Source organism: Engystomops pustulosus, chromosome 7 (assembly GCF_040894005.1).
Source record: "Engystomops pustulosus chromosome 7, aEngPut4.maternal, whole genome shotgun sequence".
Classification (NCBI taxonomy): domain Eukaryota; kingdom Metazoa; phylum Chordata; class Amphibia; order Anura; family Leptodactylidae; genus Engystomops; species Engystomops pustulosus.
Window position 1 is genome coordinate 7,198,687 of NC_092417.1, and position 23,626 is coordinate 7,222,312.

At 53.7% G+C, this 23,626-nt stretch overlaps 1 protein-coding gene across 3 annotated transcripts; it reads right to left on the reverse strand.

Moving 5' to 3' along the window:
• Positions 1 to 3,895: 3,895 nt before the first annotated feature.
• SMG5 (SMG5 nonsense mediated mRNA decay factor) lies at positions 3,896 to 23,615 on the reverse strand. Of its 3 annotated transcripts, none has more exons than XM_072114605.1 (22): positions 23,457 to 23,615; positions 16,637 to 16,735; positions 16,362 to 16,485; positions 16,124 to 16,280; positions 15,904 to 15,993; positions 15,646 to 15,735; positions 15,473 to 15,551; positions 15,255 to 15,380; positions 13,476 to 13,544; positions 13,102 to 13,310; positions 12,767 to 12,898; positions 11,704 to 12,351; positions 11,458 to 11,627; positions 9,803 to 9,878; positions 9,537 to 9,712; positions 9,301 to 9,459; positions 8,867 to 8,926; positions 8,632 to 8,791; positions 6,955 to 7,045; positions 6,792 to 6,866; positions 6,306 to 6,444; positions 3,896 to 4,498 (listed from the first exon to the last, which is right to left on the reverse strand). In XM_072114605.1, exons 1-22 carry the CDS (start codon positions 23,519 to 23,521, stop codon positions 4,415 to 4,417), a joined length of 3,078 nt encoding a protein of 1,025 aa, XP_071970706.1. In that variant the 5' UTR covers positions 23,522 to 23,615; the 3' UTR covers positions 3,896 to 4,414. The 3 variants fall into 3 exon arrangements, with proteins under 3 accessions (XP_071970706.1, XP_071970707.1, XP_071970705.1); XM_072114606.1 differs by having other exon boundaries at positions 11,458 to 11,624; positions 11,704 to 12,354; XM_072114604.1 differs by having other exon boundaries at positions 11,704 to 12,354.
• Between the last annotated feature and the right edge of the window lie 11 nt (positions 23,616 to 23,626).

The following is a 23,626-nucleotide window of genomic DNA, read 5'->3' on the forward strand; positions in this document are numbered from 1 at the left end:
CGAGTCCTTTGTATCCCCCCGGAGCGTCCCCGCGCTGTGCCCCATGTACACACCCCCCATTGTATGAGCCCCAGCCCGGCAGCCAGGGGTTAACCCTGCCTGCTCCACAGCCAGCATGCAGAACATGATCCCACCAGAGACCCGCAGAGCATCGCTCCTCTACAGGTGATACCACCAGAGACCTGCAGAGCATCACTCCTCTACAGGTGATCCCACCAGAGACCTGCAGAGCATCGCTCCTCTACAGGTGATACCACCAGAGGTCTGCAGAGCATCACTCCTCTACAGGTGATACCACCAGAGACCTGCAGACCATCGCTCCTCTATAGGTGATACCACCAGAGGTCTGCAGAGCATCGCTCCTCTACAGGTGATACCACCAAAGACCTGCAGAGCATCACTCCTCTACAGGTGATACCACCAGAGACCTGCAGAGCATCGCTCCTCTACAGGTGATACCACCAGAGACCTGCAGAGCATCGCTCCTCTATAGGTGATATCACCAGAGATCTGCAGAGCCTCACTCCTCTACAGTTGATACCACCAGAGACCTGCAGAGCATCGCTCCTCTACAGGTGATACCACCAGAGACCAGCAGAGCATCGCTCCTCTATAGGTGATATCACCAGAGATCTGCAGAGCATCGCTCCTCTACAGGTGATACCACCAGAGACCTGCAGAGCATCGCTCCTCTATAGGTGATATCACCAGAGACCTGCAGAGCATCGCTCCTCTATAGGTGATATCACCAGAGATCTGCAGAGCATCGCTCCTCTACAGGTGATACCACCAGAGACCTGCAGAGCATCGCTCCTCTATAGGTGATACCACCAGAGACCTGCAGAGCATCGCTCCTCTATAGGTGATACCACCAGAGACCTGCAGAGCATCGCTCCTCTACCACCTGATACATGATACATATTTCCTGCGGATTATTGCACCTCTTAACTCTCTACAGATCTGCAGAACATTCTCCTGATATAGTGATATCTCCTGCAGATTATTACACCTCTAACCTCTGTAGAGATTTGTAGAACATTGCTCCTTTCTCCTGAGTGAATCATAGTGATAGTTCATGCATATTATTATTATGCTACTGTCCTTTCTGTAGCTCTGCAGAACATCGCTCCTCTAACTCCTGACAGATAAATCATATATAATCTGCAGATTATCACACCTCTGACCCCCGCTGCAGCACATTGCTCCTCCAGTCAGTTCTTCCTCCATGTCTCTCCGTGGGGCTGCGGCCATTGCTATGGGGCAGTAGATGGGGGCCTATGGAATGTGGAGGGGGTGACGGCTCCTTTATCTTCCCCTATAGGGGTCCATATGTGAGGCCAGGGAAGCATCTGCAGGCTGGGGCCCCTGTACCAGGGGGTGCGGGGGCAGGTTATTACACCGGAGGGGCCATCAGTCACTGCTCATTCTTTACCCTGCAGCTACTCTCTATAAGGACAGGGCTATGCTCAGTATCTTGGAGGTTCATCTAGTCCTCATACAGATGAGTCCGCAGAGTCCATCCTATGCTGCCGGGAGTAAAGTTCCATCGAAACGCAGTACCATAGAGACTCAGGGGATGTGTGTGACATGAACCTTATAGAATTCCCTCTGTTATGTAAAATCTCCCCCAGTCAGACAAATATGACTCTTCTCATCCCATTTTAACATGAGACGAATCAAGTTTAGTGGTTGCCGATGCAGTGCCTCCTCAGTAGGCCAGATCTATAGTACCTAGAAACATGCTGCTGGTGTCATATTAAAGATACAGATCTTATCTTTCAGATCACACCAGGATTATGGCTTTGTGAGCTACAGAACCAGAGACACCTGCAGCTAATGACATAGCTGGAAATATGAGCTGCAGACAATGATTTAGCTCCCACCTATTTATAACTGCCTGTAGGTCCAGTTCTGTAGCTCACAGAACCACAAGCCTGATGTAATCTAAAAGATAAGGTTCTTATCTTGTATATGACACCAGCAGCAGGATAAAACCTGATGACAGGTTCCCTTTAGGTCTGTGATTGCTCTCAGAGTAGACTTCTCTCTTCCTCCTCCCTGCTTTACACTGCAGCAGGACTTCATATATGAGCCCAGAGGTCGCCATGAATCCAGAATCATAAGTACAAGCAGCTAATCCTCGGGTGAAGGGATTATGATGGATTTCACTAGAAAGGGGAAGAAAACACAACGATCCCAGAGTCTCCCCCCCCCCCACCCACAGGTGTAACCGGAGGAGAAGGCGAGCGCATGTGGGCCCCGCTGGTATCAGGTTCTGTCGGGGTCAGCCATTCCCAGCACATAATGGCAGCATTATCCCGCATGCTGGTGGCGCGGGGGGCCCCTTTAAGCCTCATGGTGTCGCCATGTAACAATGTTCTTCTCTCCGCTCATAAATCTCATTAACATTCAGTGTTCCTGCCCCTAAAGCCTTTGCCAAGGGAAAGCGGGGAATGTGCTGCCAACCCCTGCCTCATGTACAATGGCGCCCCCTGACCCCTCACACCCCCAGCCTGCGGGAGACAAAGGGTTACGCCAACAGCGCACAATCCTATCACTTACACAGCTGAAGTTCCGTGCCAATTGCCTGGTAACGCCCGCTCACCAGATGGCCCGGCTATTGGCTCGAGGATGAAGACTCCACTACAATCCGGCTACAACAAAGGAACAGGAATTAATTCATATCAAGTCTCATAGTCCAGACTCCTCGAAGATGGCGACAGGTCTTTTTCAGTCACCTCCAAGATGGCGTCAGGTCTTTCCCAGTCACCTCCCAAGATGGCGTCAGGTCTTTTCCAGTCACCTCCAAGATGGCGTCAGGTCTTTTCCAGTCACCTCCAAGATGGCGTCAGGTCTTTTCCAGTCACCTCCAAGATGGCGTCAGGTCTTTTCCAGTCACCTCCCAAGATGGCGTCAGGTCTTTTCCAGTCACCTCCAAGATGGCGTCAGGTCTTTTCCAGTCACCTCCAAGATGGCGTCAGGTCTTTTCCAGTCACCTCCAAGATGGTGTCAGTTCTTTTCCAGTCACCTCCAAGATGGCGTCAGGTCTTTTCCAGTCACCTCCAAGATGGTGTCAGTTCTTTTCCAGTCACCTCCAAGATGGTGTCAGGTCTTTTCCAGTCACCTCCAAGATGGTGTCAGGTCTTTTCCAGTCACCTCCAAGATGGCGTCAGGTCTTTTCCAGTCACCTCCAAGATGGCGTCAGGTCTTTCCCAGTCACCTCCAAGATGGCGCCAGGTCTTTTCCAGTCACCTCCAAGATGGCGTCAGGTCTTTTCCAGTCAGTCACATCTGAAGCTGCATCAAAGGTTATAGACGACACCCACCTTCAGCCATTATCTCTATGGCGCACCGTTTCATGTAACTCATTTTAACTATGTGGTTGTGTCTTGATGACATAATCAGTGATTACTGGTGACATCAAAACATGGAAACATGTTCCAGAGACAGAGGCGATGGCCGCCAGGAACACAAATTTGTGGAGAACATAACCAGGACACCACCCGTTTCTCTTCTTACTCCAACTCCTCTTTAATTACTCCAGTCACATCCAAAGCTGCATTCACAACTCCTTTAGCTTCCTGGCAAGGCTTCCATACTGCGGACGCTGTGCGTTCTTGAGAATTGTGTCACCCCGGCAGCCATCGCCTCTTCAGAACATATCACCTTGTATCAGTGATGTCATCAGTTCTTACTGATGATGTCACCAACTCCTGCAATATGATTGGTTCCTTTCCACATACACAAACAAACCACAAATTGTATGTGGCTATGACTGCACTACACAGAGGTCTCCACATGTGGCAGTGTTGCCCTCCTACCCCTACATTTCTAACCAACCAACTTTATTCTACACACTCTCCATGAACAACTGACACAATAAAAATTTCCTTCCGTTAAAAATAAAATAGCGCCGTTTTCTTTATTCGACATTCTCCAAGAATTTAAAGAAAGAAAACGGGAGGGGATGAGGGGTATGGGGAGGGGATTAGGGGGGGGGGGGAATACGGAGGAGCAGGGGTCGGGGGAGGGGATTGTACGACGTCCAGTCACCACACTACACGAGAGGGAAGTGTCCGATCCCATCAGCCGGAGGGTCCAGTAGGCGGAGTCCTGCGGCGCAACGAGGCGCTCACACAGCGGATGATGAAAGCAGAGCTTCACTGACAGCCAGTGGCGGGCAAGCTCCGTCCCATCCTCTTTCAGCAGACACGCCCACATGAGCGCCCGAAAAATGACGGTTGTGTTTTTTCTGTAATTTACATCTCGCCAGTTTCTGAGCTTTTGACGTTTGTTTTACTTCATTTTCCGAATCGTCACCGTTTTGTAATTTTATTTTTAAAGCCACGGCGGCTCGAGTGGGAGCGCAAAGGTTTTATTTATTTGTACATCACCAGCGCCACCGAGGACCGACCTCAGCCCATCTCCTTCCACTGCTTGTAGAAATCTAGAACGTTCTTCATCTCGATGTTAGAGCCAGACACGGCCTGCAAGGCAGACTGACAAAACAGTACAAGGTAAGCAGAATTGTGAGTGCAGCTCTGGGGTATAATACAGGATGTAACTCAGGATCAGTACAGGATAAGTAATGTCATGTATGTACACAGTGACTGCACCAGCAGCAGAATAGTGAGTGCAGCTCTGGAGTATAATACAGGATGTAACTCAGGATCAGTACAGGATAAGTAATGTCATGTATGTACACAGTGACTGCAGCAGCAGAATAGTGAGTGCAGCTCTGGAGTATAATACAGGATGTAACTCAGGATCAGTACAGGATAAGTAATGTCATGTATGTACACAGTGACTGCACCAGCAGCAGAATAGTGAGTGCAGCTCTGGTGTATAATACAGGATGTAACTTGGGATCAGTACAGGATAAGTAATGTCATGTATGTACAGTGACTGCACCAGCAGCAGAATAGTGAGTGCAGCTCTGGGGTATAATACAGGATGTAACTCAGGATCAGTACAGGATAAGTAATGTCATGTATGTACACAGTGACTGCACCAGCAGCAGAATAGTGAGTGCAGCTCTGGGGTATAATACAGGATGTAACTCAGGATCAGTACAGGATAAGTAATGTCATGTATGTACACAGTGACTGCACCAGCAGCAGAATAGTGAGTGCAGCTCTGGAGTATAATACAGGATGTAACTCAGGATCAGTACAGGATAAGTAATGTCATGTATGTACACAGTGACTGCACCAGCAGCAGAATAGTGAGTGCAGCTCTGGGGTATAATACTGGATGTAACTCAGGATCAGTACAGGATAAGTAATGTCATGTATGTACACAGTGACTGCACCAGCAGCAGAATAGTGAGTGCAGCTCTGGGGTATAATACAGGATGTAACTCAGGATCAGTACAGGATAAGTAATGTCATGTATGCACACAGTGACTGCACCAGCAGCAGAATAGTGAGTGCAGCTCTGGAGTATAATACTGGATGTAACTCAGGATCAGTACAGGATAAGTAATGTCATATATGTACACAGTGACTGCACCAGCAGCAGAATAGTGAGTGCAGCTCTGGGGTATAATACAGGATGTAACTCAGGATCAGTACAGGATAAGTAATGTCATGTATGTACACAGTGACTGCACCAGCAGCAGAATAGTGAGTGCAGCTCTGGGGTATAATACAGGATGTGACTCAGGATCAGTACAGGATAAGTAATGTCATGTATGTACACAGTGACTGCACCAGCAGCAGAATAGTGAGTGCAGCTCTGGGGTATAATACAGGATGTAACTCAGGATCAGTACAGGATAAGTAATGTCATGCATGTACACAGTGACTGCACCAGCAGCAGAATAGTGAGTGCAGCTCTGGGGTATAATACAGGATGTGACTCAGGATCAGTACAGGACAAGTAATGTCATGTATGTACACAGTGACTGCACCAGCAGCAGAATAGTGAGTGCAGCTCTGGAATAATGTAGATGGATTCTGTCTGTAATATGGAGTCTGGATATGAATATTCATCACGTCTTGGCGCTGGTCCATGGTTTCCACACAGTTTCTAATGTAGTTTGGAAACCAACATTTTGTGAATAAAGGGGAACCTGCGGTTTTTGTGTTGAGCCAAGTCTGTGCTGAAATATACACAGCGGCCGAACATCACAGATTCAGGAGCGCAAACATTTCCTGAGCTTTCTAGTCGCACAACTAAACATGGAAATTCCCCCGCAGCTGCCGAGACTCTTAAAGGGGCAGAGGATATAATGTAGAGGTGGAAATATACAGGACACAGGAGTCCTGTGGTGTCATTATGTGGGGGTGGGTGACAAGCACCTACCTGCATCACAGGGGAGAAGCTTTCGGGGTCATCCAGCTGGAAGCCGCTGATAATAGTGACCATCCCCGACGTCTCCTCCTCGTTGCTGCCCTGGGACACAGTCAGCTGTTTGCAGCTGTCCAAAATCTTATAAAGATGCCTGTCAGGAACATTAGGAGGCCGTCATGAGTTAGAACAGGAAGAGGATGCACCCCTGGACTTACTGGGTAGCCCCCTGTAGCTGCCCCCCCCCATTGCATAATCTAAAATTACCTGATTAAAGGGGTTGTATAAATATTTTCCTTAACAGCGCCACCTATGACCATAGGTTAGTTCTGGTATTGCAGCTCAAAAACAAAAAATGGGGGTGAACTGCAATACCACAGGCAACCTGCGAACAGGTGCAGCGCTGTTCTGGGAAATAAGAGGTCACTGCATACTGCAGGGCAAGAGCTGAAGCTTAGAGACTGTGCGGGGGGCTATTGTATGCAGCAGGGGGGCTCTCACCAGGCGTCTGTATCCTGACGCTTCAGCTTGTTCCTTTCAAAGATCTTCCCGGCTTCTTTCTGGCAGCGGATATACCTGGAAACAAGAGGAGAATGTTGATAATGGTTAACCCTCTCCACACCAGGTGGATGATGTACGGGGTCGGGGGTTACCATGCTCCTACCTGTTTCCCTTTTTAAACTCCGCCTCCAAGTATCTGATCCCGTCCCGAGCGCCGGCGTTCTCCTTCTTCAGAAAGTCTAAGCCGTCTATAACTGGATGGTAGAGGGAAGAATGGGGGTCACTCAGGGGAACAACCTCAAAAACTAAGAGGCGAGACCATCCTCTATATCCGGACCCCTGTCCACTTCAATAAAGAAGTGGTCAGAAGAGACTGCAATGACCTGAGGGTGCTCACCCCAAAGCATCATGGTACTGTGTGAGACTCCTGGGGTGTGTACGGTGCTCACCCCAAAGCATCATGGTACTGTGTGAGACACCTGGGGTGTGTATGGTGCTCACCCCAAAGCATCATGGTACTGTGTGAGACACCTGGGGTGTGTACTGTGCTCACCCCAAAGCATCATGGTACTGTGTGAAACTCCTGGGGTGTGTACGGTGCTCACCCCAAAGCATCATGGTACTGTGTGAGACACCTGGGGTGTGTACGGTGCTCACCCCAAAGCATCATGGTACTGTGTGAGACACCTGGGGTGTGGAGGGTGCTCACCCCAAAGCATCATGGTACTGTGTGAGACTCCTGGGGTGTGGAGGGTGCTCACCCCAAAGCATCATTGTACTGTGTGAGACTCCTGGGGTGTGGAGGGTGCTCACCCCAAAGCATCATGGTACTGTGTGAGACACCTGGGGTGTGTACGGTGCTCACCCCAAAGCATCATGGTACTGTGCGAGACACCTGGGGTGTGTACGGTGCTCACCCCAAAGCATCATGGTACTGTGTGAGACACCTGGGGTGTGTACGGTGCTCACCCCAAAGAATCAGGGTACTGTGTGAGACACCTGGGGTGTGTACGGTGCTCACCCCAAAGCATCATGGTACTGTGTGAGACACCTGGGGTGTGTACGGTGCTCACCCCAAAGCATCATGGTACTGTGTGAGACACCTGGGGTGTGTACGGTGCTCACCCCAAAGCATCATGGTACTGTGTGAGACACCTGGGGTGTGTACGGTGCTCACCCCAAAGAATCAGGGTACTGTGTGAGACACCTGGGGTGTGTATGGTGCTCACCCCAAAGCATCATGGTACTGTGTGAGACACCTGGGGTGTGTACGGTGCTCACCCCAAAGCATCATGGTACTGTGTGAGACACCTGGGGTGTGTACGGTGCTCACCCCAAAGCATCATGGTACTGTGTGAGACACCTGGGGTGTGTACGGTGCTCACCCCAAAGCATCATGGTACTGTGTGAGACACCTGGGGTGTGTACGGTGCTCACCCCAAAGCATCATGGTACTGTGTGAGACACCTGGGGTGTGTACGGTGCTCACCCCAAAGCATCATGGTACTGTGTGAGACACCTGGGGTGTGTACGGTGCTCACCCCAAAGAATCAGGGTACTGTGTGAGACACCTGGGGTGTGTACGGTGCTCATCCCAAAGCATCATGGTACTGTGTGAGACTCCTGGGGTGTGTACGGTGCTCACCCCAAAGAATCAGGGTACTGTGTGAGACACCTGGGGTGTGGAGGGTGCTCACCCCAAAGCATCATGGTACTGTGTGAGACTCCTGGGGTGTGGAGGGTGCTCACCCCAAAGCATCATGGTACTGTGCGAGACTCCTGGGGTGTGGATGGGGCTCACCCCAAAGCATCATGGTACAATCCTGGGGCATGGACTTACCTGTCTGGGGGATGATGATAATGAACCTCCCGCTGTTGGCGAGTTGCCGGATGACGTTGAGATGTTGGCAGAGGGCCTGAGTGTCCGGGATGAGGTACGGGGACATGGCGGACTGAGATTTGGGTTGCTGTAGGGTGCCCTCTAGCTGCGACACCTCCAACTGCAAAACAAATAAATTATAGGGACCCTCCGCTGTATAGCAGCCGATGTGATGTCATCCAGTGTATGGGATTACCTGGAGTCTGAGCTGAGCCATGTCTCTCATGAGACGGTTCCTCCGAGCTTCCTCCTGAGCCTGGGGAAATAAGAGACACAACCAGTCATGTCTTGGCAGAGTCTCCATTCACAGAATACCAGAAGATCATCTCCATTTCCCACCGGAAGCGACACTGGCTATTAATGGAGGCGCCAGCTGTCGCCATCAGTCTCCGGGTCTAAACCCTCCTCAGCTGACAGCGATTACACTTCTGTTTCCATGAGGAAAAGGCAGACATGTGAGGACATATTAACCCCCGGCACGCTGGACTCCATGTATATCCACAGCCAGCAGCTTCATGTCACCTGTTCGCGTTAGACCCATAGGCGATCAATGTGACATGAGTACGTCGCCCTCTTCTGGCATTTAGCAGGTAGTGCACCCCTATCTGTGTAACATGAAGCAGAGCTCACCATGCGGAACTGGGCCTGAGCCTGGTGCAGAATGTTGTCCTGCTGGGACTCGGCGATGCTGGTGAAAATCCCCAGCTCCGGGTTGTATTGTAGGACGTTGCCCTGCAGCCGATTGAGGAAATGACCGAAGCTTCGGATGTAACAACTACGCACGATGGACTGAAAGGAGAGAAAGTCAATTCAAAGTCTGCAGGGTGGACCATACCAATGAGTCATAGGGGGGGGGGGATCCTTACCTCTTCCAGGACAGTAAGCACCGGCCGCTCCTTCTCAAAGTTGAACTTGCGATGTGCGGCTTTGAGAGGTGGCAGGTTCCGGAGAGCGGCGTCCTCGGGGAGTAGTATGTGATGGCTCAGGTCCGTCTGCTCCGACTCCTGCAGCAGACTCTGAACCTCGCTGCACAGGGACATCCCTGAGGACAGAGCACATCACCTTCAGTCCCCCCGAGATAAGGAGCTCAGACATCTATAGAAGTCATACAACCCCCCCAGCGTGTCCTTACCCGACTCCTGGATCTTGGCTGCAGGCGGTAAGAGGTTTAGAAGCACCGATAGTCTGTTCCATAAACTCTGGGAGCTCTGAGAGGGGAAAGATGGGAAATCAGGACAACCTTTATAATCATCTCCAATCCCCATGCATGTACCTACATAACACTCACTCCACATCTTTACCAGTCAGTCTCCTTCCTCTCTGCAAACATGAAAGTAATCATCAGTAATTTCTCTTGTCTGTCTTTTCCTATAGTCCCCAGTAGCTTCCCAGTCACTCTCTTTGCCCACTAAGAGACTGTAAATATGGTCCCCAGCACCGCCCCAGCCAGTCTCCTTCACCCTGGGGAAGAAAGGTCTTTAACCTTAAGGACCGGGTATCTTTATTTTTCACTCCGCACCTTCAAAAATCTTTTTGAACTAACTTTGAATCTAACTTTTTTATTTTTCCCTGTACAGAGCTGTGCGAGGGCTTGTTTTCTGCGTAACAAATTGCACTGCATAATGACCGTATATATTATTCCATGCCGTGTACCGGGGAAAAAAAAAATCTGAATGCAAATGATGCGAAACCGCATTTGCAATGTTTTCTTGTGAGCTTGGATTTTACGGTTTTCACCGTGTTCCACAAATGACTGGCGCTAATAACTTTTTCATACATATAATGACTTATTGAATTTTTTTTCAAAATGGCAAAAAAGTGCCATTTGCGACTTTGGGCGCTATTTTCTGTTACGGGGTTAAACAAAGTGAAAAACCATTATTAAATTGTGATTGATCAGGCATTTATGGACGCGGCATTGTATTTATTATTCTTACTTTTTATTTATATTTAATTTTCCCCCGTATATATATATATATATATATTTATGTAAGGGGGGTAATTTGATTTTTAGGGGTTTTTTTTATTTATTTTTTACTATTTTTCAGACCCCAGTATGGCAGTATATGGGGATTTTGCACACATCTATTATAATGTGCAAATCGCATATTGTAAGAGATAGCCTCAAACATGATAGCCTCGGATCATTGTGTGATCCGAGGCAGTCATGGCAATGGATCGCCGCTCCCCAATGACTGCTCCGATCGTCGCTACCCGTGACAAAATGGCTGCACCCTTGCGCCGCCGGTCAGTGTTAACACCCGCGATCGGTGCTTTATTGTGAAGCAAGCACCCAGTGAGTATGAAGAGGGCTCAGCCCGTGAGCCCACTTCATATTCCCCCCTACGCAACAACATGTACAGGTTTGTCTTTTTGTGCTATGGGGTTAATAAATCAGCTGTAAATACAGTCCTCATGGAGTTCCTATTCAACGGTGTCCTGTTAGATGTGCATCTAGCTCCTAGTCTGCCACCGCCTCCTCCTGGCAACCATAGTGGCAGAAAGTAGGATAATTGTAATATGAAGCAGTATAGAGAACTAGGCCTCAGAGTGGGAGCCTGTACTGCTGTTCTCCTGCAGAGACTCTGCTCCTTTCCTGACAAGCAGGTCAGGCAGCCATTTCTATTGGCTGAACAGCAGAGAACAGATAATTTGCAGAGACCTCGCTGTCAGGAGAGTGACTGAGGAAGTGTGCCTTTTCCAGTTTAGTTGATTGGGTGCACATATAATTAATAATTGTAGATCATCCACAATACATTCACTGGTGTCACTCCTGCATCTCCATACCTGTGCACACATTATGATTATATCCGTGTTGCTCCTCAGCCAGTCCAGGAAGACCTTGACGCTGGCCAGAAGGCCCTCGCTGGTGATCACCTCCAGCCTCTCCTGAAGACTCCGCTCGTTGGGACTGGACTTGTCGCTCTTGACACTTTCTTCAGAGTCAGAGACGTCTACTGGAAAGACATCAACATCCGGATTAACAACATCTCAAGGCACCTTATAGATCAGGTCCCCAGACCCCAGTCTTACCCTGTTCCATCAGGTTGGTCTTCTCCACCTCTCCATTCACAAGTGGTTCTGGTTCTTTGGTGGAAGGGGGGATGGGTTCTGGTTTCACAAAGACATTGGTAAATGTGGGCGCCAGGCGGAAGCAGCGCTTGGTCTGGAACATCTGGGTAGACATGGCTTGTAAGTTGCTGGCTATACTGGCTTCGCTGGTGGTGGCACTGGGACCATTCACAGGCTCCTGGGCATCTGCCTTGGCAGAGCTCACAGGTTTGATCTCCTCGGGAGTCCTGGAAACCGCTCTTGAATTCTTGGCCTCCTCTCCAGGCTCTTCCTCCATGTCTTCCAGATCAGAACGTGACTCCTGGCTGTTCATGTCAGAGTCTGACTCAATGTCGAAGGCGGCTTCTTCATCGCTTTTCTCTGATGCGCTCTCAGAAATATCGCTGCCCTTTGCCGATCCGTGGCTGGAATCGGAGTCAAATCCCTCGCTTAAGTCGCTCTCATCCACCTTCCTGGTGACAGGTCTCCGTCTCCTGAGACGGGAAAGGCGCGAGTACTTGTGGTTCTTCTTGCTGCGAGGCTTGGCTCTGGATGGCTTGTTGATCTGGTTCGCTTCAGGTTCAGCATCTTTCTCTATGATGTCTGAGACCTCTCTGGATTCTGGGTCATCTGCTGAGAAGATCACAAACCTGAGCATTACGTATTAACACAATGAGGCACCTTAAACTGGGGATTAAAGGGAAGGGCTTCTCCGGGCTTAATGGAAAAACCTCTGGGAGGATCTTCCACTCTGGTTTCCTCCATTTACAAGTCCTCGACCCAAAGCGTGGAGGGTCCCATGATCACTGATGTTACAGGTCACATAAGCAAAAATAGTGACATTACTATACTTATTTATGTGACCAACTGAGGCCAGTGATTGGCTGCAGCCTCCGATGGATTACTCAGGACTTCCCGTCTGGCTGGGACTCCATCGGAAAACCGGTTTCAACTCTACCCACACCAATAGATAATTCTGTCCCATGCTGAAGGTATAAATGTAGGTGCCCAGAAGACCAACATGATACAGGATTGGAGCACCCACCTGGACTGTCATTCTGGAAAGCAGGGACAGAACTCTCCTCCAGCTCCGCCTGAAGTCTGATGTTCACGTGGTTCACCAGATGGGAGAAGAGCGCCAGGGTGAAAGCTATGGCCGCACTGTACTGCTTGGAATCTGAGGAGAGACAGCACTGGAGATCACTGGTCTGTAATGGTTTCCACTACAAGACGGTCTTTAGTACACATTGTAATGATGCTATTGAGCAACTGACGGGATGACTGAGCTACAGGTTGTAAGATTATGGAAGTGTCAATTTGCTACTAGCAAGCAGAGGAATAAAAATATTCACAACTGTCGTTTGTAGAAACAAATCTCACCTGCCCTCTTCAGGCTATGCACGCACATCAGACAGATGACCACCATCCTAAAGACCAGCAGATCAGGGAGGTAGGAATAGCCCCCTTCGTACTCCTCCTCATCCTCACTGGCCGAGCTCAGGTTGACGGAGGAGGGCAGGTAGAACATGCACAGATTGAAATCTTCGAGGACCGACTGGCAGAGAGAGGTGAGCTCAGAATCCACTGAGCTGGGGGCAGAGGAAGAGGGACAGGTCATTATTCTACACCTTACAATATTTCGAGAATCAGTAGAAATGCTCCACAAACTTTGCTTCGAAGTCGGAGGCTGTATGGGCATGCGCGCAGGTATCATTTTGCAACAGATGGATAAAATAGAGGGCGATGTCACTCACCTGCTCTTAGGTTGGAGGAGTCTCTGGAGATACATGAAGCTGACCAGTAATCGCTTGATGTCCTTACACCTGCAGAGGGATAGAAAATCAGTGATGAGGATAAGCAAAGCCTCACCACAGGGGGCTTAAAGAGACCTGTGGCCAAGGAAGTAAACATTTCAGCACATAACCTGAGAATCTGCTATAAAACTAGTTACTGGTATCAGAATTCACAGCTTGCCTATTCCCCCCACCTAATCCCCCCTCCCCCCCAATCCCATTTTTTCTTGTTAAGGGACTAAATACAATCGTCGTCATCATCAGATATGTCAAGTACGATACAATTCATACAAGAGGACAAGAAGATATAAAGATGTCATGGGAACTACAAAATCTTGTTACTGTATATACTCGAGTATAAGCCGAGGCCCCTAATTTTACCACAAAATACTGGGAAAACCTATTGACTTGAGTATAAGCCGAGGGTGGGAAATGCATTGGTCACAGCCTCCCCAGTGTATATATAGCCTGCCAGCCCCTGCTCCAGTGTATATATAGCCTGCCAGCCCCTGCCCCAGTGTATATATAGCCTGCCAGCCCCTGCCCCAGTGTATATATAGCCTGCCAGCCCCTGCCCCAGTGTATATATAGCCTGCCAGCCCCTGCCCCAGTGTATATATAGCCTGCCAGCCCCTGCCCCAGTGTATATATAGCCTGCCAGCCCCTGCCCCAGTGTATATATAGCCTGCCAGCCCCTGCCCCAGTGTATATATAGCCTGCCAGCCCCTGCCCCAGTGTATATATAGCCTGCCAGCCCCTGCCCCAGTGTATATAAGCCTGCCAGCCCCTGCCCCGGTGTATATATAGCCTGCCAGCCCCTGCCCCGGTGTATATATAGCCTGCCAGCCCCTGCCCCAGTGTATATAGCCTGCCAGCCCCTGCCCCAGTGTATATAGCCTGCCAGCCCTTGCCCCAGTGTATATAGCCTGCCAGCCCTTGCCCCAGTGTATATAGCCTGCCAGCCCCTGCCCCAGTGTATATAGCCTGCCAGCCCCTGCCCCAGTGTATATAGCCTGCCAGCCCCTGCCCCAGTGTATATAGCCTGCCAGCCCCTGCCCCAGTGTATATAGCCTGCCAGCCCCTGCCCCAGTGTATATAGCCTGCCAGCCCCTGCCCCAGTGTATATAGCCTGCCAGCCCCTGCCCCAGTGTATATAGCCTGCCAGCCCCTGCCCCAGTGTATATAGCCTGCCAGCCCCTGCCCCAGTGTATATAGCCTGCCAGCCCCTGCCCCAGTGTATATAGCCTGCCAGCCCCTGCCCCAGTGTATATAGCCTGCCAGCCCCTGCCCCAGTGTATATAGCCTGCCAGCCCCTGCCCCAGTGTATATAGCCTGCCAGTCCCTGCCCCAGTGTATATAGCCTGCCAGCCCCTGCCCCAGTGTATATAGCCTGCCAGCCCCTGCCCCAGTGTATATAGCCTGCCAGCCCCTGCCCCAGTGTATATAGCCTGCCAGCCCCTGCCCCAGTGTATATAGCCTGCCAGCCCCTGCCCCAGTGTATATAGCCTGCCAGCCCTTGCCCCAGTGTATATAGCCTGCCAGCCCCTGCCCCAGTGTATATAGCCTGCCAGCCCCTGCATCGTCTCTGCGCAGTAGCTGTACTGCGCTAAGGGGTTTAATAAACCCTCCTCCCAAAATGTAAGTGGATCCTATAGTGGGGCAACACCAGACTGAACCTACAGAAACTGAGTCACATGTCCGACCCCTTTTCTTCAATGCAGGTATTAGTGGAGTCCTCACCTCTTCTTGCTGGGAGACAGTTTGCGGTTCTCGCTTTTCTTCAGCTGGTGATACATCTTAGCCGCCTTGTCGTACAGTCTCTTCAGGTTGCCAAATGCACCTTCAAAGGAGACCTCTGACTGTATACTGGGACACAAAGAAGGAGGGCGCTGTGCCATAAGCCAGACCTCATAGATGGGGCATCAGATATAAGGTGGCGTGACAATGACATCACTTACCAGCGCAGGTAGCAGTAGGTCGCTTCCACGTGGTAGTATCTGCTCCCGGATAACGTGCCCAGCTGGTTAAACGGCATTCCTGACATATTGGGGAGAGAAGGGTAAAAATTAGCAAATAAACACAATAAAAACATTAAAAATTAAAAACTCTGTTGTTCTGACGACCTCCTCACCCATCTGTGGCACCACAGTCAGTGCCTGGTAGTAAAAGCGTTCCGCCAACTTCTCCGTGTCGACGAGCGCCAGTTCATTCTGATAGCGAGCTGGAGAGAGAGGAGCACATGGTCAGATCTGATACACTGTAACAAAACATCACAGAGAGAATGAAAGACAAATATGTTCATCTAGGCCGGATACAAATGTAACAGACCCTCAGTTATGAAAAGCATCAGCTGAGATATTGGTGTAAAAAGCAAATAAATCCGCATTACCCAGGTCCCCCAGGTAGACCAGACACCGGTGGCACGCCAGCTGTGCCCACTCCATCTCTTTGGCAGATGCAGACACTGGTTTCTTGCAGCCTGTGATGGGAGATAAGAGCAGAGGCGCTGGAAATGCTGCAGCTCATGTCATCTGCGGAATATTTTGAGGGTTTGGATATGGGGTAATGTGAACACTCAGTATTCCTGTAGTCTCCCCCAGAGAACTTACCAATGAGGGGGTCGGAGACATGGGTCCAATCGATGCAGCACTGCAGCTCCAGCTGGTAGTGGGACTGGATGTAGAGTAGTAGGTGCTGGTAGAAGCCCACCCCGGCGATCAGGTGGGTGCGGTAGGCGCATTCGAGAGCGCTGCGGCTATGTATGTGCTGCGGGAGATAAGAGGAGGCATTACATGGTGCGCCCGCGCCTCACTGACCTCACTATTACTGGGGGTGCGGAGGCCTCACCTTCTTGTTGGTTTTGATGAGCTGGATGACCTCATAGTAGACCTTTCTCCAGAGAACTTCCTCCGCTTTCCTGCCATATTCCACGGGGTGCAGGAACATCAGCTTCACACACAGCTCCCGCAGCCTGCAGGGGGAGCACAACGTGAGTGACGCACCGGGGGTCCGTCATTGGCACTCCTGTCTGTACAGGAGAGCTGGTACACGGAATATAGGACACCGTTACCGTGTCACAGGATTCGGAAAGATAGGGGGCGCTAGATATGAGAAGGACTCACTTGTTCCGTAGACTGATGTTCTCAGGCTTGAAGACATCTTGGTAGGCCGTCTTGTTAGAGATAATAAGATCGAGCCGATGCACCGTCTCCACCACAGCCCTGAAATATACAGGAGACTGTAACACCCCAACTGCAGGCCCAAGGGAGAGGATGTCCCCTGACTACCTGCGCCACAACAGATCTACAGGACTTTTATAAATTCTCCCCCCTTACTGCCGCCTCCTCCGTGTCCCCCCTTACACTGCCTCCGCCTCCTCCGTGCCCCCCCCTCACACTGCCTCCGCCTCCTCCGTGCCCCCCCCTCACACTGCCTCCTCCTCCTCCGTGCCCCCCCCTCACACTGCCTCCTCCTCCTCCGTGCCCCCCCCTCACACTGCCTCCTCCGTGCCCCCCCCTCACACTGCCTCCTCCGTGCCCCCCCCTCACACTGCCTCCTCCTCCGCCATGTCCCCCCCTCACACTGCCTCCTCCTCCGCCATGTCCCCCCCTCACACTGCCGCCTCCTCCTCCTCCTCCTCCATGTCTCCCCCTTACACTGCCTCTGCCTCCTCCTCCGCCATGTCCCCCCCTCACACTGCCGCCTCCTCCTCCTCCTCCTCCATGTCTCCCCCGTACACTGCCTCCTCCTCCTCCTCCTCCATGTCTCCCCCTTACACTGCCTCCTCCTCCTCCTCCTCCATGTCTCCCCCTTACACTGCCTCCTCCTCCTCCATGTCTCCCCCTTACACTGCCTCCTCCTCCTCCATGTCTCCCCCTTACACTGCCTCCTCCTCCTCCATGTCTCCCCCTTACACTGCCTCCTCCTCCTCCTCCATGTCTCCCCCTTACACTGCCTCCTCCTCCTCCTCCTCCATGTCTCCCCCTTACACTGCCTCCTCCTCCTCCTCCTCCATGTCTCCCCCTTACACTGCCTCCTCCTCCTCCTCCTCCATGTCTCCCCCTTACACTGCCTCCTCCTCCTCCTCCTCCATGTCTCCCCCTTACACTGCCTCCTCCTCCTCCTCCTCCTCCATGTCTCCCCCTTACACTGCCTCTGCCTCCTCCTCCGCCATGTCCCCCCCTCACACTGCCGCCTCCTCCTCCGCCATGTCCCCCCCTCACACTGCCGCCTCCTCCTCCTCCTCCTCCATGTCTCCCCCGTACACTGCCTCCTCCTCCTCCTCCTCCATGTCTCCCCCTTACACTGCCTCCTCCTCCTCCTCCTCCATGTCTCCCCCTTACACTGCCTCCTCCTCCTCCATGTCTCCCCCTTACACTGCCTCCTCCTCCTCCATGTCTCCCCCTTACACTGCCTCCTCCTCCTCCATGTCTCCCCCTTACACTGCCTCCTCCTCCTCCTCCTCCTCCTCCATGTCTCCCCCTTACACTGCCTCCTCCTCCTCCTCCTCCATGTCTCCCCCTTACACTGCCTCCTCCTCCTCCTCCTCCATGTCTCCCCCTTACACTGCCTCCTCCTCCTCCTCCTCCATGTCTCCCCCTTACACTGCCTCCTCCTCCTCCTCCTCCATGTCTCCCCCTTACACTGCCTCCTCCTCCTCCTCCTCCATGTCTCCCCCTTACACTGCCTCCTCCTCCTCCTCCTCCATGTCTCCCCCTTACACTGCCTCCTCCTCCTCCTCCTCCATGTCTCCCCCTTACACTGCCTCCTCCTCCTCCTCCTCCATGTCTCCCCCTTACACTGCCTCCTCCTCCTCCTCCATGTCTCCCCCTTACACTGCCTCCTCCTCCATGTCTCCCCCTTACACTGCCTCCTCCTCCTCCTCCATGTCTCCCCCTTACACTGCCTCCTCCTCCTCCTCCATGTCTCCCCCTTACACTGCCTCCTCCTCCATGTCTCCCCCTTACACTGCCTCCTCCTCCATGTCTCCCCCTTACACTGCCTCCTCCTCCTCCTCCATGTCTCCCCCTTACACTGCCTCCTCCTCCTCCTCCATGTCTCCCCCTTACACTGCCTCCTCCTCCTCCTCCATGTCTCCCCCTTACACTGCCTCCTCCTCCTCCTCCATGTCTCCCCCTTACACTGCCTCCTCCTCCTCCTCCATGTCTCCCCCTTACACTGCCTCCTCCTCCTCCTCCATGTCTCCCCCTTACACTGCCTCCTCCTCCTCCTCCATGTCTCCCCCTTACACTGCCTCCTCCTCCTCCTCCATGTCTCCCCCTTACACTGCCTCCTCCTCCTCCTCCATGTCTCCCCCTTACACTGCCTCCTCCTCCTCCTCCATGTCTCCCCCTTACACTGCCTCCTCCTCCTCCTCCATGTCTCCCCCTTACACTGCCTCCTCCTCCTCCTCCATGTCTCCCCCTTACACTGCCTCCTCCTCCTCCTCCATGTCTCCCCCTTACACTGCCTCCTCCTCCTCCTCCATGTCTCCCCCTTACACTGCCTCCTCCTCCTCCTCCATGTCTCCCCCTTACACTGCCTCCTCCTCCTCCTCCATGTCTCCCCCTTACACTGCCTCCTCCTCCTCCATGTCTCCCCCTTACACTGCCTCCTCCTCCATGTCTCCCCCTTACACTGCCTCCTCCTCCTCCTCCTCCATGTCTCCCCCTTACACTGCCTCCTCCTCCTCCTCCATGTCTCCCCCTTACACTGCCTCCTCCTCCTCCTCCATGTCTCCCCCTTACACTGCCTCCTCCTCCTCCTCCATGTCTCCCCCTTACACTGCCTCCTCCTCCTCCTCCATGTCTCCCCCTTACACTGCCTCCTCCTCCTCCTCCATGTCTCCCCCTTACACTGCCTCCTCCTCCTCCTCCATGTCTCCCCCTTACACTGCCTCCTCCTCCTCCTCCATGTCTCCCCCTTACACTGCCTCCTCCTCCTCCTCCATGTCTCCCCCTTACACTGCCTCCTCCTCCTCCTCCATGTCTCCCCCTTACACTGCCTCCTCCTCCTCCTCCTCCATGTCTCCCCCTTACACTGCCTCCTCCTCCTCCTCCTCCATGTCTCCCCCTTACACTGCCTCCTCCTCCTCCTCCATGTCTCCCCCTTACACTGCCTCCTCCTCCTCCTCCTCCATGTCTCCCCCTTACACTGCCTCCTCCTCCTCCTCCATGTCTCCCCCTTACACTGCCTCCTCCTCCTCCTCCATGTCTCCCCCTTACACTGCCTCCTCCTCCTCCTCCATGTCTCCCCCTTACACTGCCTCCTCCTCCTCCTCCATGTCTCCCCCTTACACTGCCTCCTCCTCCTCCATGTCTCCCCCTTACACTGCCTCCTCCTCCTCCATGTCTCCTCCTCCATGTCTCCCCCTTACACTGCCTCCTCCTCCTCCATGTCTCCCCCTTACACTGCCTCCTCCTCCTCCTCCATGTCTCCCCCTTACACTGCCTCCTCCTCCTCCATGTCTCCCCCTTACACTGCCTCCTCCTCCTCCATGTCTCCCCCTTACACTGCCTCCTCCTCCTCCATGTCTCCCCCTTACACTGCCTCCTCCTCCTCCATGTCTCCCCCTTACACTGCCTCCTCCTCCTCCATGTCTCCCCCTTACACTGCCTCCTCCTCCTCCATGTCTCCCCCTTACACTGCCTCCTGCTCCTCCATGTCTCCCCCTTATACTGCCTCCTCCTCCTCCATGTCTCCCCCTTACACTGCCTCCTCCTCCTCCTCCATGTCCCCCCCTTACACTGCCTCCTCCTCCTCCTCCATGTCCCCCCCTTACACTGCCTCCTCCTCCATGTCCCCCCCTTACACTGCCTCCTCCTCCATGTCTCCCCCTTACACTGCCTCCTCCTCCTCCTCCTCCATGTCTCCCCCTTACACTGCCTCCTCCTCCTCCATGTCTCCCCCTTACACTGCCTCCTCCTCCTCCATGTCTCCCCCTTACACTGCCTCCTCCTCCTCCATGTCTCCCCCTTACACTGCCTCCTCCTCCTCCTCCTCCATGTCTCCCCCTTACACTGCCTCCTCCTCCTCCTCCTCCATGTCTCCCCCTTACACTGCCTCCTCCTCCTCCTCCTCCTCCATGTCTCCCCCTTACACTGCCTCCTCCTCCTCCTCCTCCTCCATGTCTCCCCCTTACACTGCCTCCTCCTCCTCCTCCTCCATGTCTCCCCCTTACACTGCCTCCTCCTCCTCCATGTCTCCCCCTTACACTGCCTCCTCCTCCTCCATGTCTCCCCCTTACACTGCCTCCTCCTCCTCCATGTCTCCCCCTTACACTGCCTCCTCCTCCTCCATGTCTCCCCCTTACACTGCCTCCTCCTCCTCCTCCTCCATGTCTCCCCCTTACACTGCCTCCTCCTCCTCCTCCTCCATGTCTCCCCCTTACACTGCCTCCTCCTCCTCCTCCTCCATGTCTCCCCCTTACACTGCCTCCTCCTCCTCCATGTCTCCCCCTTACACTGCCTCCTCCTCCTCCTCCTCCATGTCTCCCCCTTACACTGCCTCCTCCTCCTCCATGTCTCCCCCTTACACTGCCTCCTCCTCCTCCATGTCTCCCCCTTACACTGCCTCCTCCTCCTCCTCCTCCATGTCTCCCCCTTACACTGCCTCCTCCTCCTCCTCCATGTCTCCCCCTTACACTGCCTCCTCCTCCTCCATGTCTCCCCCTTACACTGCCTCCTCCTCCTCCTCCTCCATGTCTCCCCCTTACACTGCCTCCTCCTCCTCCTCCTCCTCCTCCATGTCTCCCCCTTACACTGCCTCCTCCTCCTCCTCCTCCATGTCTCCCCCTTACACTGCCTCCTCCTCCTCCTCCTCCTCCATGTCTCCCCCTTACACTGCCTCCTCCTCCTCCTCCTCCTCCATGTCTCCCCCTTACACTGCCTCCTCCTCCTCCTCCTCCTCCATGTCTCCCCCTTACACTGCCTCCTCCTCCTCCTCCTCCTCCTCCCCCTTACACTGCCTCCTCCTCCTCCTCCTCCTCCTCCATGTCTCCCCCTTACACTGCCTCCTCCTCCTCCTCCTCCATGTCTCCCCCTTACACTGCCTCCTCCTCCTCCTCCTCCATGTCTCCCCCTTACACTGCCTCCTCCTCCTCCTCCTCCATGTCTCCCCCTTACACTGCCTCCTCCTCCTCCTCCTCCATGTCTCCCCCTTACACTGCCTCCTCCTCCTCCTCCTCCATGTCTCCCCCTTACACTGCCTCCTCCTCCTCCTCCTCCTCCTCCATGTCTCCCCCTTACACTGCCTCCTCCTCCTCCTCCATGTCTCCCCCTTACACTGCCTCCTCCTCCTCCTCCATGTCTCCCCCTTACACTGCCTCCTCCTCCTCCTCCATGTCTCCCCCTTACACTGCCTCCTCCTCCATGTCTCCCCCTTACACTGCCTCCTCCTCCTCCTCCATGTCTCCCCCTTACACTGCCTCCTCCTCCTCCTCCATGTCTCCCCCTTACACTGCCTCCTCCTCCTCCTCCATGTCTCCCCCTTACACTGCCTCCTCCTCCTCCATGTCTCCCCCTTACACTGCCTCCTCCTCCTCCATGTCTCCCCCTTACACTGCCTCCTCCTCCTCCATGTCTCCCCCTTACACTGCCTCCTCCTCCTCCATGTCTCCCCCTTACACTGCCTCCTCCTCCTCCATGTCTCCCCCTTACACTGCCTCCTCCTCCTCCATGTCTCCCCCTTACACTGCCGCCTCCTCCTCCATGTCTCCCCCTTACACTGCCGCCTCCTCCTCCTCCATGTCTCCCCCTTACACTGCCTCCTCCTCCTCCATGTCTCCCCCTTACACTGCCGCCTCCTCCTCCTCCATGTCTCCCCCTTACACTGCCGCCTCCTCCTCCTCCATGTCTCCCCCTTACACTGCCGCCTCCTCCTCCTCCATGTCTCCCCCTTACACTGCCGCCTCCTCCTCCTCCATGTCTCCCCCTTACACTGCCGCCTCCTCCTCCTCCATGTCTCCCCCTTACACTGCCGCCTCCTCCTCCTCCATGTCTCCCCCTTACACTGCCGCCTCCTCCTCCTCCATGTCTCCCCCTTACACTGCCGCCTCCATGTCCCCCCCCCTTACACTGCCTCCTCCATGTCCCCCCCCTTACACTGCCTCCTCCATGTCCCCCCCCTTACACTGCCTCCTCCATGTCCCCCCCCTTACACTGCCTCCTCCATGTCCCCCCCCCCTTACACTGCCTCCTCCTCCTCCATGTCCCCCCCCTTACACTGCCTCCTCCTCCTCCATGTCCCCCCCCCTTACACTGCCTCCTCCTCCTCCATGTCCCCCCCCTTACACTGCCTCCTCCTCCTCCATGCCCCCCCCCTTACACTGCCTCCTCCTCCTCCATGTCCCCCCTCACACTGCCGCCTCCTCCTCCTCCTCCTCCATGTCTCCCCCTTACACTGCCTCCTCCTCCATGTCCCCCCTTACACTGCCTTCTCCTCCATGTCCCCCCTTACACTGCCTCCTCCTCCTCCATGTCTCCCCCTTACACTGCCTCCTCCTCCTCCATGTCTCCCCCTTACACTGCCTCCTCCTCCTCCATGTCCCCCCTTACACTGCCTCCTCCTCCTCCATGTCCCCCCTTACACTGCCTCCTCCTCCTCCATGTCCCCCCTTACACTGCCTCCTCCTCCTCCATGTCTCCCCCTTACACTGCCTCCTCCTCCTCCATGTCTCCCCCTTACACTGCCTCCTCCTCCTCCATGTCCCCCCCTTACACTGTCTCCTCCTCCATGTCCCCCCTTACACTGCCTCCTCCTCCTCCATGTCCCCCCTTACACTGCCTCCTCCTCCTCCATGTCCCCCCTTACACTGCCTCCTCCTCCTCCATGTCCCCCCTTACACTGCCTCCTCCTCCTCCATGTCCCCCCTTACACTGCCTCCTCCTCCATGTCCCCCCTTACACTGCCTCCTCCTGTCATGGCCCCGGTGTGGCCTCTCACCTGTACAGCCGCTTGGTGTGCAGCACCTTGGCCTCCGGCTCGCTGTCAGCGGCTCCCTGGCTCATGACTCCGGTCAGCACGGATCCTCCGAGTCCGCCATGTCTGTCAGCTGTAAGACCTCGCGAGAGCAGAGACTACAGGGGGGCGTGTCCGGAGCGGACGTCACCTCA